The 14,814-nt window shown below is 29.9% G+C and overlaps 1 protein-coding gene across 1 annotated transcript; it reads right to left on the reverse strand.

The window, feature by feature from the left end:
* Positions 1-6,471: 6,471 nt before the first annotated feature.
* Positions 6,472-14,613, reverse strand: LOC126755870 (uncharacterized). The gene is made up of 3 exons (XM_050468586.1): positions 14,199-14,613; positions 6,860-6,954; positions 6,472-6,660 (listed from the first exon to the last, which is right to left on the reverse strand). Exons 1-3 carry the CDS (start codon positions 14,611-14,613, stop codon positions 6,472-6,474), a joined length of 699 nt encoding a protein of 232 aa, XP_050324543.1.
* Positions 14,614-14,814: the final 201 nt, after the last annotated feature.

The following is a 14,814-nucleotide window of genomic DNA, read 5'->3' on the forward strand; positions in this document are numbered from 1 at the left end:
TCATTTTCAAAAATATTTCTTAAGAATTGGTATTTTTTGGGATTTTTCAACACTTCACTTCTTATTTTCTTGCCTTGAAATCCACTAATTTATATTCTAGGAAATTTTCATTTCAAACGTTGACAACTTTTATATTTTCTATTAATTCTGAAGTCAAGAAACAAATTTCGCAAAAAAAGCATTTTCAATTTAATAAAATTTATGTCTTGACATTTTGGGTATATAAAATATGAGTTCGCAAAATATGGGCGGTTGCTTGTTATTTGTTTATATATATATGTACATATACATATATATTATATTTATATGTATATTTCTGTATATATTCATAAGTATATATGTATGTGTATATTTTTTTCTAAGAAACAAATTTTTTGATAAAAAGAAAAAAATGAAAAAAAATATATTGAAATTTTTTTATTTTTTATATTTCATATTATTCAGTACTCTTTGGCACACAATATGACTTTATCGAATTAAAAGAAAATAAAGCAAGATTAATAGCATAATAACTAAAAAATGGCGTCATTATTAATTTTTGATATTATTCACACCATTAGTATGCTTGAAAACATGAAAGTTGTAAAAGATCTCTCGTGTATGGCAACTACTTTTATGACAAGCTAAATGCGATGAGATTAATTCACCGTCAACACACCGCGATGCTTGTGAGGCTTCTCTTTGAAATCGTAACTCGAAACTCAGTTTTCTAAAAGGAATCTAGCAATTTTAGTTAGTTCACAGCTGATCTTTAATTCGCTTTGCGGAAATACCACGGTTCACGAACCAACGTTAATTTGTCTATAAAGTACTGTTCCGTTTCGGTACTTTCAGGAAACACTGAATTGTTCTGAAATTTAGAGATTTTACGAATATTTCACAGAAACTGTTCAAAAACATAACGCCTTTAACTATATACTCTCAAAACCGGAAGAATTTTCGTCGTATCACAGCGACATTGAGGCGTTTCAAGTGTTAAAATCTCGTCGAAAGAAATCACACCTTCCGAAGAATCATAATAAAAACAAGAATTTACAATTTTTCAGTTATAAAAATATATTTCTGTTATTAAAATATGGAAATAATATACACGCAGATGCAGATGCACTTGTATATGTATGTATATATAGTAATTTTTGAAACATATCCGCAAAGAATGGCATTTTTCCAAATTTTTGAAATTCTTTGCAAAAATGTATTTTTAGCTTATTTTTACTTCAGACACTACAATTTAAATAGCCGCGTATAAAATAATTTAATAATTGCATTTCTGGACATCAATTAGTGTGATCTTCAACTTAATGCCACCATCAAATGTCTAGTTGGAAACATTTTCCGTTAAACAACACACGTGTGCTAGTTTTCTATAAAGAAATGTGTGTGTGTGTTTGTGAGATTTGAAATTATTTTCGACCGAAACAACTTGAAAATGAGGTGACAATGCGAAAACGACCTTACGCCCACATTATTTGAAAAACAAAAACAGCAAAACGCTAACGGTGAAATTTATTTAATGAACTATGAATATTAGGGGTGTACTAAACTAAATGAATGTTTGGACTTATGGGAGTTTTGATTGATTGAGATTTTTTAGAGATAAAAAATTTCATATTTTGGAGTCTTTAAATTGTTTAGCCTTTTCAATGATTATTTATGGAACACTGATATAGAAAGAATATTGATGTATTATCATCAAAATTTATATTTCAACTGGAATGATTAGAATTCCCTTCAAAGTTCAAACAATTTCTCATTGCATCACTAAGAACGATATACAATAAAATTTCCCAAAGGGCCGACAGGCGGATCAAAGCGAAATGGAATGCCGGTAAGTGCATGAAAGGTCGCCAAGATCATGTGCAAGAGATCCTTCGGAAAATTCTCTTGCTGGACAGCTGTTGACCTATTGGCAGGTCACAACATACTGGCTTCACATGCGAGCCAGATGGTGATAACAATACATGAAGAAAGTGCAGAGTGCCTTTGTCCAGCACTTTCTAGAACTCGTCTCAAGTATTTAGGAGCTCGGAGTTCAAAGTACTGAACGAAGTAAAAAACGTAGACATCAAGTCGCTCTTAAAGTTCGTAAAAGACGTTGACGTCTTGTGTGACGAATTCTGCACCTCTAATTAAACTGAACCTCCATCTGATATTACAAAAGGTCATTAGGTCTATGTATGGCGTGATAGCCGGCCGGTATAACTAACCTAACCTAATAATGCATCGAAATACCGAACTGGTTTCATTCACTAGAGCTCATTCTAGACAAGAAGCGCTCGTAGAAACCCAACATCGACGACAGAGTAACGAAAGCATCGGTTGCTCTATATTTCTGCAGGGGAGCCTTTAGAAAAATTTGGGGACTCCAACTAAAGGTAGTTTCCATGAAACCATAGTTTTACCTATATTGTTCTAAGCAATTTTTGTTCGGGGTACTTAGATGCCTGCGAACCATGGCAGTCTGGAATCCTCGCACAGTTTGATTTCATTCCAAAATACTTGGATTACCAGTCCTTTGACCTAGCACTAGTACTGTCTATCTCTTTTCTGCTCACATACTTTCGAAGAAGCATGGAAGGGAAGGATTCATTGGATCACAGCTTGTGTGGAGGGTTTACTACTTTGGCTTAATGTGACTTCCTACAGGACTATGGGGCTTCAGAAAACCAGCAAGCGCTGGACGACTATCAGCGGTTGCCCAGGATGTTCAGGGAACTTTATGCTCTCAGCAAGGTCGACCTTTAAGTGGTTGTAAGAGTTTTGACTTTACACTGATCGGGACTTATGAAGTGAGATTGAGCCAGCTGCATTAGCTATTTGGAAGAAGATGAGTTAGAATCATCTCAACACTTCCTCCTTGAATGTCCCACTTATTATTATTGGTATGAACGCACACGCATTCAATTGTATGTTTGTTGTACATATTTATGCATAAAATTAAATTTTAATTAAATTTTGAACGCAGAAGTATGTGGGTCAACACAAAACGTCAATAAAATACATTTGTTTTTGCGTTGAAATTGGAAAATGCAGATTTTCGTGATTTTTTCGAAATTATCGAAATAGAAAGACAAGCGAATATGTGTGTAAATGTATAAATACGCACAAATATATAAGAAATGTTGCTTATATTTTTTACCTACTCAACAGCAGCAAGATAATTTTAAAGGCAACACTCATACTCAAATCGTATGAGTAAGAACTTAATTACATTTTCGTACATCCCCACGGTGTTAACAACAATTTGACACCTCCACCTCCACAAAGCGTCTGTCTCGTATATCGAATGTTTGCTTGTATGTCAATAAGGCGCTTGAGCCCATTTCGTTACATTATTTTTGCATTAAAAGTATGAATATTCCAATTTTATGACATTTACTCATACAAACCTATAATAGATACTTAAAAGCATTTAAAATTACTTAATGACTTTTCTTTGATGGGTGAAACCATTAAAGCGACATATGTATGTACATACATAAGGTGACGACTGCAAGTCTGTATTATGTTATTGCAATTTTTGCCGCTTCCAACAAATAGCTGCAATAATGCGGTTTCAAAAATAACAGAAAAATTTAAAAAAAAAAAAACAAAAAAAAAAATATGAAAATAATGTATAAAAAAAAATACTAAATTTAAAGAATAAAATTTTGAAAATACAAAGGTAAAGCTATAATTCACTTCACAAATACAAAGGACTCCACACAAGAACCTGACTTTGATCCATCAGTTTGTATGACTTCTATATACTACAGTGACTCAATCTAAACAATTTCTTCGGAGATTACACTAACTTAGCAAATGAGCCATGTCAAATTATATGAAGATGTCTCATCAAATTAAAAAGTTTTCCATACAAGGACTCGATTCCGATCAGCCAGTTTGTATGGTAGCTATAGACTACAGTGGTCCGATGTCAGTGGTTCCAACAAATAAGCAGCTTCTTGGAGAGAAAAGAGCGTGAGCAGAATTTCAGATCGATATCTCAAAAACTGAGGGACTACTTGGTGTATAAACCTAAATCGACTCAGCTCGTCACACTGATCATTTAGACATATATTTTTTAGGGTCTCTGACGTTCCTTTCTGCATATTACAAATATTTCAGAGGAACTACACATGTATATTATGTAATTAAGAGCCATAACTCTTAAGCTCTTTTTTGCCGCAATCAAAAACTCAGCACTTCTGAGTTTTGTTGGTGACTAAAAAGGATTTTCTGGCAGAAATTTTTTTAATTTTCTTACAGAATTTTTAGAAAAATCTTACAACAATAGTACCTCCAGAGAAAATATAGACAAATTTTAATTTGTATTAACTCGACTCGATTTTGGTAGTTTTTCCGCTAGCGACATTATTCCATCAGTGTAAATCGAAATTTCAAAATTTCATTGGTGGCTTGCGTGGCATTCTTCCCTTTTTTATACAAAAATTTCAAAATATAGCGAATTTTTTAATTACTTTTACTCAATTTTGAACAGCTGTAACTTTTTTTCAACTTTTTTTTGTTTAAATGAAGCTTAAAATCTCACCTTTCCAACACTATATGGTATGACACAATATGATTGGTAGCATTGGAGATATACGACTGCAACGACATCTATTGACAAAATACGAAAAGACTTTTTCGACATATATGATATGTATATTTTTATATATGTTATATTTTACATAAACATTTGGAGAATTATAGCTACTTGTAATAAGTAGGCGAAAGAAATTTAATGCAGAAGGTAAGGTTACGAATATAAAAAAACCTAGGTAACAGCATTCATCTTCAAATACTCTCCTATCTCACTTCCTCGACAGTCTGGTCTAAGTAACCGGAACGGGCTCGGATTTTTATCCTGGCAAGGACTGTTAACTCAGCAACAACAACAACAACATTCGTCTTCTAAACTATATTTAGCAGTGCCGAAAATCAGTTGAAGAGGCACTTAGTGAGTACTTTTAATGAGTAGAAAAATCTAAGAGAGCTTTGCAGAGAGAGAGAGAGATAGGCAATAGTGAATGTGAGTTAAAATGATTCATTTGTAGCTTTTTTTTAATAATAATATAATAATAATTTGCCCACAAAGCATAAATAAATACTTTTTATACCCCTGAGAATTCTAAAACCCTTAAGATTGGAGATTTTTCACTTATTTTTTATTTAATTTTTATTTCTAAAAATTTCAAAATTCTCTTTTATTCAGAAAATCCATAAGAAGCAACATAAAAAACAGAAAAAATGCTGAAGATATGTTAATTTTAATTAAAATTTACGACATTGCTTCAATTTAAATCAAATAGGCTTTCAAGAGACAACTACAAAAACAAGAATTCGTGAAGTGACAACAATCAAACTATCGAACTTGTAATTTTAATCATACTAACACTTACACTAGTTTGTATTAATTTATTTACGGATATATATACATATATATATACATAGGTTCATGTCTTCCTTAAGTGCAAGCAGTCGACGCACTAAAAATAGGTCGACTCGAGTGTAATAAAAATTCTCTTATATATTTTTAGTTCGGAAAATTTTTTTCAATATTTTTTTTTTGTAGTTTTTAAATAAAATTTTGCGTGTGCGTCAAAATCGTCAACAAATGGCGTCTAAAATATTTCTACTAAAAATTATTGTGTCTTTGTGTAGTTTTGCTGTTTTTTTTTGCGAAAAATGCCCACTCAACACACGAAACTATATAAGTACATGGGTGAAAGCAAACATATATAAGTTTCTTATATGTATTTCATAACTGTAACCACATATAAGTATAAGTATTTGTGTGCTTAGAAACGCTACGCTCAACTTATGGTCACCCTCTTGAGACCCAGCATTCATTATTGGATAATATTAGACCGAATAGATCACGTCCAGCACGTAGTGAAGAAAATATTGCAGCCGTAGCTGAGTGTGGACCAAGATAATCCACTATTTGGTGCCTTAAATTGAAGTTCGTGATCTTGGCGACATTTGGTTTCAGCAAGACGGCGCCACTTCCCACGCATCGCATGAATCAATAGATTTAATGAGAGAACACTTCGGTGAGAAGATAATTTCACGTTTTGGGCTGATCGATTGGTCATCAAGCTCGTGTGTTATCGCAACATTAGACTTTTTCCGTTCGGGATATTGAAAGTCTAAAGTCTATGCGGACAATCGCGCTTCTTTTCAGAACTTGGAGGAAAACAACACGGGTATCATTCGGCAATCACTAGTCGAAATACTCGAACGAGTCATCGAAAATCATACTCAAGAGATGGACTAGCTGAGACAAAGCCGTGACCAACATTTGAAGGAGATAAACCTCAAAAAATAAATCCCAAAGCATGTTCTTTCGAATAATAATAAACATTTCCTATTTAATTTGAAGTTTCTGTGTTTTTTCTTTAAAAAAAGTAGGGAACTCGAATTGAATCACTCTTTAGTTAGTTTTTATATTTATTTTTTGTAATACTTAGTACTTAATTCTAATTTCATTTACTGCAAATACTCACCGATTGTCGTATAAATTGTGCCGCAAAAGAACATTGAATTCATAAAAGTCCAAGGATTCTTCTGTTTTTCCAATTCCTCAAAAGTTTTTTCATTATTTATGAATGAGTTAATAGCCTCCTTATGATTGCGCATGATATTTACCACTTTCCCCTCTAACAGCTGGCGGTCAGACTGATTGTTTTAAGCAAAAAGTATAAGAAGTAAAATTTTATTAAAAAATTAAGATTTTTATTAAAAAAAAATAATAAATGCTAAAAATTTTTATTATAATTTTAGTAGTTTTTTATTGTTAATTCATGCCTTACTTTTTTAAATAATTAATTTAATTAATTAAATGTTTCTCTATTCGTTTTTTCCATTGCAAACTTACCAGCAAAGCCCGATCGGACGCCAAACTGGACATTTCCTTTAAAAACTCTCTCCGCTGATAGCTCAAATCCAGTTGTACTTGGCTGGCATGGTGACCTGAAATAAATAGAACGGATAAATATGGTTGGTAAGTAGTACATAATTAATATTTGAATTTACATACTTTATACATAAATTTTTATATAAATAAGTGTCTTACAAAATATCCTCAACATACAATATTGGTTAAAATTTGTTTAGAAATGCGAAAAGACTTTTTCGACTACCAATTTATATTTATTGTGCCGTCCAAAAAAATAGATTTTGTGACTAAAACATGTTTTTGAGCTGATAACCGTTGCATTTGATTAGACTGCTCACTGAATAAAACCGATAAAAGCTTCTGCGCCTAAAAGTATGCTACTTTAAGTTAAGTACATATAAACTACCCTATGCTTGGCTTAAGTTTCCTACTTGTATTTTATATTTTTTTCATATATCATTAACTTGCTTTTAAAAATTATGAGCTCATTCGATAGACTGTGTATCAAGGTGGGTAAAAAAATTTTTTTGCTTGGTATTCTAAAAAAATGTTTTTTAGACAATCGACTATGTATTGGGGTGGGTCAAAAAATTTTTTTTTCCTTGTTATTCTAAAAAAATTGTTTTTAGACACTTCTAAGAACCGCTTTATTAGAGAGATCATGATCTCTTAATTGTAACGGGAAGGCCCTGCGCCTTGCAGTTTTCTATTTTTTTCTTATTATCAGGCAGAAAATCAAAATCTCACTTTTTTAAAATAAAAATTCTTCAACCGTTATTTTAATTATTTTAATTCAATTTTTTCCATATAAATTCTGTAACTCAATAATTCACAGTAACAAGCGGAAAAAATCGTTTGTTTTTTACCCACCCTACTATGTGCATGTCTGAATCATAGTTCACTGTGTAAACAGTTTATTATTGTTTTTGTTTTGTCCATCACCAGCACATACGTATCTAAGCCTTCATTACTCCCGAGGAAAGTGTGCCTGTGATTGTGTGCGTATATGATATACATATATCGATCTTATTACTTGAATTCTTGCGTCCTAGCTACTGTAGGCAGCGGAAGTGAATTGTAAGTACTGCCTTACTTAAAAGTAAATATGTAGCATAAAAAATAATAATGTATAAAACGGAAGCACACTACAACAATAACGAAATGAAAATGCCTGAAAGCTATGTTGAAAAAATTAATTTATGAAATATAAACAACCCCGAGTGCTAAGGATAATTTCTTTTGGGGATAAAGCTTTGGAGAAGACGCATATGCGATACTCTAGAGAAGGCTCTACTAATCAATGGAATCAATTTGTATGCTTACTTGTATTCATTGCCTACTTTTAAGCGCAAACTATGTGAGTAACATGTGTTAAAATTTCATTATTTATTGAAGTTGTGAAATATAAAACATGATTTTGTTTAGGTAAACTTTCAGTTAAGGGGTTATAGCCCCTAGCAAGTCAGAAAAAACGTAAAGAAGCGCCTTCCTTTGAAGATGCATTAATAAATAAAAAGAACATTTAAAATTTAGTAAACTTTAAGAGTCGGTGATTTATTTTGAAACATTGTTGTTTCGCTTGATCCCTTAGCCGATCTCTAGTAGGGCCTGCGAGAAGAGATGAATGAGGGTTAAGGAGACTTTTCTGCTTAAAATTATTTCAAATCCAAAAAACAAATCAATTTATTACTTTAATAGCTCAAAGATCAAAGGACAACATAAAATTTTGAAGTTTCAAAAATTTTTTTTTGTTTGAAAAATTTTCGATTCTTGAAAAAAAAATTGATTTTTGAAAAGTTGTTTTTGGTGAAAAAATTTACATTTCAAAGTGTCTTAAAATAGAAAATATTATCAAAAATCTTATTCCTTCTAAAATTTTTAGTAAGTCAATCGAAAATTTTTTTTTCAACAAAAAAAATATTTTAATTAAAAGTTGCCTTTGGAAAAAAAATTTCATTTCAAAGAGTCCTAAAATCAAAATTAGTGTCAGAAATTTTATTCCTTCCATAACTTCTATCAATTTATAACAAACGGCTAGTTGAAATTCTTATTTTTGAAAAAATTTTGGTGTTTGAAATATATATAAGTTTTGAAAAGTTGCCTTTGGAAAAAAAATTTCATTTCAAAGTGTCCTAAAATCGAAATTTTTATCAAAAATCGTATTCCTTGTAAAATTTTTAGTAAGTCAGTAAACAATTTTATTTTCCAACAAAAACAAAATTATTAATGAAAAGTTGTTTTTGAGGAAAAAAATTTCATTTCAAAGTGTCCTAAAATCAAATTAGTATCAGAAATTTGATACCCTCCATAACTTCTATCAATTTATAACAAACGGCTAGTTGAAATTCTGATTGTTGAAAAAATTTTGGTTTTCGAAAACTATTTTGATTTTTGAAAAGTTGACTTTGGTAAAAAAAAATTTAATTTCAAAGTGTCTTTAAAAACTTCTATAATTTCATAATGATCAATGGACTTTTCAAATTTTTGATTTTTGAAAAAGTATTTGATTTTTGAAAATTTGAAAAATTAACATTTCAAAGTCAAAAATCTATTCTTTCTATAATTTCATAATGATCATAACTTGTCAAATTTTAGATTTTTGAAAAAATTATTTGCTTTTTGAAAATTTGTTTTTGGTGAAAATATTTAAATTTCAAATTGAAATTATTATCAAAAATCGTATTCCTTATCTTATATTGATAAATTTTTAAAAACAAATGAACTACTAAAAATTAAAATTTATTTTTTTTTAATTTTTAATTTTTGATTTTTGAAAAATTAGTTTTGGTGGCAATTTTTACATATCAAAGTAGCTTAAAAAATTCAAAATTTAAAAAAAGGAATAAGAATTCCTTCAATATTGATATGACAAATATAAATATAAAAAGTCGTTTAAAATTTTCAAAACGATCTATCCAGCCGTTTCAAAGAAATTTTTCTCACCAATTCTGAAAACAGCGTTTCGAAAATTAGGCATTTCAGATTTTGAGAACCGATTATATAAAGTTAAAGGATTCTTACAATTGCGCTCATACATACATCCCCAGCTTTTTTCCGGAGCAATTTCAAATATTCGTAGAAAGTGTTCAAATATAATATTTGCATATTAGGGTGGTCAAAATAAAATTTTTTTCTTGCTATGCTGATAAATAGGTAAGTAACCATTTTTGTTGACCTTTCAATTTCCTATCTATCTATGAAACGAGAAATTTTTTCAAGTAGTTGGAAGTAAGATACACATATGTACATATATTTTTCTAACTGATAAAAAGGAAAAACTACAAAACTGTAAGACGGAGGATATTCCCATTACAATTAAGAGCTCATACTTGAATGACTTTCTTAGAGGTGAGTAAGGACATACATATGTATATTTCAAAGTATCAAACGAAAAAAAATAAATCGGGGATTTTCACCTACCTTTATGTACATTCGATAGACATAAAGATGTGTAAAAATTTTTTTTTTTGAAATTCTCAATTTGATAACTCCTTATTAAATTCCATTTATTTGTTTTTTCTTTATCAATTTAAATTAAATTTTTTCTTCGATTTTATTAGAATTTTCTTGTTTTAATAGCAAAGTGCATCAAAATGTTTGTGCACCACCCTATTATAGCGCTAACAGATTGGGGCTTTTCAGCATCGATAGCGTTAAGTTTTTACTCAAATCAATGAGTGCTTAAATGTTCTACAATTAATAATTGTTAATTTTTTCGTTTATTTTAAAATTTTCTCGCTAATTTTTTGGAATTTTTGTTATATCTTTTTATTTATTTTTTGTTCACTTTTTGTTTTATTTTTTGTTTCTTTTCTGTTGTTTTTGTTGTTGCTTTGTTTGTTGTTACCCTACGCTTCTCTGTTTATTTACATGCTTCCTTGTAAAAATTCATGCGTGCTTTGGCAAATATTTCTCGTTGCTTACAAATAAACAATTTGTTTGTGTACACCATGACGTATGAGTAACCATAAAAAAGCAGAATATCAATGAACAATCAATGTGAGTTTTGCTCCACACTATATGCAGCATGTCGAACTTATACACATGTGTATATGTGCGTGTGCTTGCTCTTGTGTGTGTGCTGCTTGCTTATGCGCGCCATGTGTGAAATTGAGACACGCGTACGGCAAGTCTTGAAATTTGCATACTTCTGGTGCTGGCGTCTATTGGCACTTTGTTTATTGCCTTTTTTGATGTGTATTTCTTTAACTGTTTACTTTTTTTTAAAGTTGTCTTAATAATTTCTCTTTGATTTATGCATTGATGTTGGCATTAAGTTCGGGTGACTTTCAAAATTTTTGGCGGTATTAAAAAATATTTAGGGGAACAAGTACAAAAATGCTTTTTCGTATGGATACAAGGTATTCTCTTCAGATTCGTATACAATTTTCAAGTTTTCATTTCATTTTGTTTGTTATACTTTCTTACTGAAATTTGGCTGTAAACAAATTTCCAGTTGCTTCTAACAATATGCCGGCGCATCTTAATAAATATTGCAACAAATAGAATGTTACAGTCGTTCGTTTGTGTATTTTTCCTAAAAATTCTGTGTACATGTGTGTGTCTGTTTGTCCATGCTGAGCTTTGCATTTGCAGAAATAAATAAAGTGTGCTTTTCACTGGCGTTTCTGGTTAATTAATGTTCATCATACAATGCAAATGCATTCAACACAAGTGAAGTTGATTATTTTTATTTTTTTCATAGAGAAATATTATTTAAATTGGTTTTCTAGAATAAAATTTTAATTAGTTTTGTTAAATATTGAGTGTTATGGAATAATAAATGTGGTCAAGCGCATATGTATACAGTTTAGATCTCAAAAAATTTTATACATTAAACACAAATTCATTTGTGTGGCTTCCACTACGTATGAGTAATCTACTTTATTGCCTTCATTTTAAGTTTTCCTTGAAATAATATACAAATATACTAATAAATTTCGAGTAAGTGCGTTTCGTAAATGTGATAAAAGAACTTTCCTAAGCGGAAGAAAGCGACAAACAAGTCACTTCTGCTCTTTAAGTGACTTCTAATACACTCTACAGAGATACATATGCAGACATACATACATACACACATATTTACATACATACATGCTTGTGAGCGCCAAAGTGTCAGACATGCTGGCGTCCACATTCTGTGCCCGCAATTAAACGACCGGTTTAGTATGTGTTTTGCGTATTTGACCTTGGAAAGGCAAGTGCGTGGCAAGCAACAGGGACCAAAGAAGTTGGCGTAAGTTTTTATGAGGATGGAAAACATATGTATGCTCACACATGTTTACATATGTACATATATGACTTTTTCCATGAAAGTGAAATGAGTATGTCACATTTAAAAAATCCACAATATTTATTTTGAAATCATTCTTTGTTTCTTAAAAGTGAATACAAAGGTTTTCTTCGAAATTTTTTCCAAAAAAAAAATTGAAACTTTTTGTTTTGAAAATTTCGAAAAATTTTATTTAAAGTTTTTAAATTACAAGAGTTTTCTTGTGAAAAACATGTTTTTTTAAAATCAAAAATATAGATTTATTTTAGCTTTTCAAAAATTAAAAAAATTTATTTTATTTTAAATATTTATTTAAAAAATTTATTTTATTTTTTAATTTTTATCAAAGAAAAAAAATTAAATTTTTTTGGAAAATTTCGAAAATTTTACATACAAGTTTTAAATTGCAAGAGTTTTATTTTAAATTTGTTTCATAAAACATGTTTTCTTCAATCTGAAATAATGTTTTTATTTGAAAATTCCCAAAATGATCAGAGTTTTATTTTTTAATTTTTTGCAGGTAAACTTTTTAAAACCCAAAATTTAATTTTTTTGTTTTTGAAAATTACGAAAGTTTTCGTAAAAGATGCCGAATTACAAGAGAGAGAGAGTTTTCTTTTAAATTTATTTTGCAAGACTTTTTTTTTTAATCCAAAATATTATTTTTATTTGAAATTTTTCAAAATTACAAGAGTTTTATTTTAATTTTTTTCTTAAGTAAATTTTTTAAAACCAACATTTTAATATTGTTTTTGAAAATTTTTCATAAAATATTCAAAATTACAAAAATTTTATTTTGATTTTTTTTCAAAACCTGTTTTAAAATGAAAGAGTTGCTTTTTATTTTTAAAATTTTTCCAAAGTAAATTTTTTAAAAACCAAATTTTTTTTTATTATACCCTGAACAGGGTAGATATTAAGTTTGTCACGATGTTTGTAACACCCAGAAAGAAGCGTCGGAGACTCTATAAAGTATATATATAAATGATCAGTATGTTGAGCTGAGTCGATTTAACCATGTCCGTCTGTCTGTCAAACTGAACGATCGGAATCAAGTTCTTGTATGGAAAACTTTCACATTTGACAATGTATTTTCACCTAATTTCATATAGATCATTTTCTAAGGCAAAAACGTAATCTCCGAGGAAATTTGTCAGATCGGTTAACTATAACATATAGCTACCATACAAACTGAACACATAGTTACTAAAAGAAATGCACCTGTGAAGAGTATATTAGCTTCGGTGCAACCGAAGTTAACGTTTTTTCTTGTTTTTTTTTTTTTAATTTTGAAAAATTTTCATAGATAATATGCATTTGCCGCTAAAAATAGTAATTTGCAAATAGAAAATATGCTAAGCTAATTTGAAAACATTTTTGAAATAAAAACAAAATAAAATCTAAGTTAATTTTTTTAAAAGAACATTTCAGAATAGCGATTTCAAATAAAGTTTTAAAAGAAATTTTCAGATATTCAATTAGAAACAAGTTTTCAATACTTATTTTTGAAAAATCCAATAGTTGCTTTTTATTTTTAAATTTTTTGCAAAGTAAATTTTTTAAACCAAAATTTTTTTTATTTTTTTTTTAAATTTTGAATTTAATTTTTTTTGAAAACATATTTTTTAAATCCCACATTTGTAACCTTTTTCTGAAAATTTTGAAATTAAAAAAAAAATATTAAAAATTTCCAAGTTTTTTTGCTGAATTTTTATCCAAAACATGTCTTTTATATGCCACCTAATTTTTTTAAAATTTAACGTTTAATTTTTTTTCTAATTTTCGAAAAGTTCTTTTTAGATTTTTTGTCTAAAAAATTTTTTTAAGTTCAGAAAATAATTTTTTTATTCATATACATATGTATATATAATTAAGTACATGCAATTTCATGCTCCAAAAGATCTATATGATTAACCAAGAGTTAAAATGCAGAAAATAAACTTCACAATTAAATAATTCTCACAATTTATCGCATAATTAACTCAAATAAGCATTTCTCCAAAAATTTGTTATCAAATAAATTTAAAAAATATTTCTGCCGCTCACCTTCGACAACAACAAATACCATCGCACCACCAGCACTAAAAAGCACCATGACAATGAATAAGAAAATATGTGTAAACCATTTGCGTGACCACTTGCTCAGCTTCTCGTAGAGACCAAAGGTGAACTTTTCGCCAAAACTCATGCCCGCCTTGGTGAAGTCCACGAAATCGGAGAAACCTCTGGCGAAATCGGATGCCGAGAAGAAAGGCCATTGTTCGCTTTCCTTAGTTTGTGCGGTTAACGGTAGTCCAGTCTGTGGATGTGTGGCCAATGGGTGGCCGGTTAAGGGCGGATGCAACTGATTGGAGCCCGAACTAGTGACGCCGGAGAGATTCAAACGCGGTGGACGCAGCGCCAACCGTGGCGATTGCATGGTTGGCGGCATTTGTATGCGCACTGACGGTGTGTTCGACATGTTTGCATTTAATTTTGATTAAGTTTGCTTAAAATTATCTTTTATTGCTAATTTTTTATTTGGTGGATTTCTAGCCAGTTGCTAACGGCCGGACGGTTCACGTAAGTGCGTTCATAAGTTCTAGTGTGGAGTGATTTTATTTTTAAAACTGCTTACGCTGCAACTTCAATTTTTATTTTTTATATTTTTTTTCTAATTTTT

This window comes from Bactrocera neohumeralis, chromosome 4 (genome assembly GCF_024586455.1).
Source record: "Bactrocera neohumeralis isolate Rockhampton chromosome 4, APGP_CSIRO_Bneo_wtdbg2-racon-allhic-juicebox.fasta_v2, whole genome shotgun sequence".
Lineage (NCBI taxonomy): Eukaryota > Metazoa > Arthropoda > Insecta > Diptera > Tephritidae > Bactrocera > Bactrocera neohumeralis.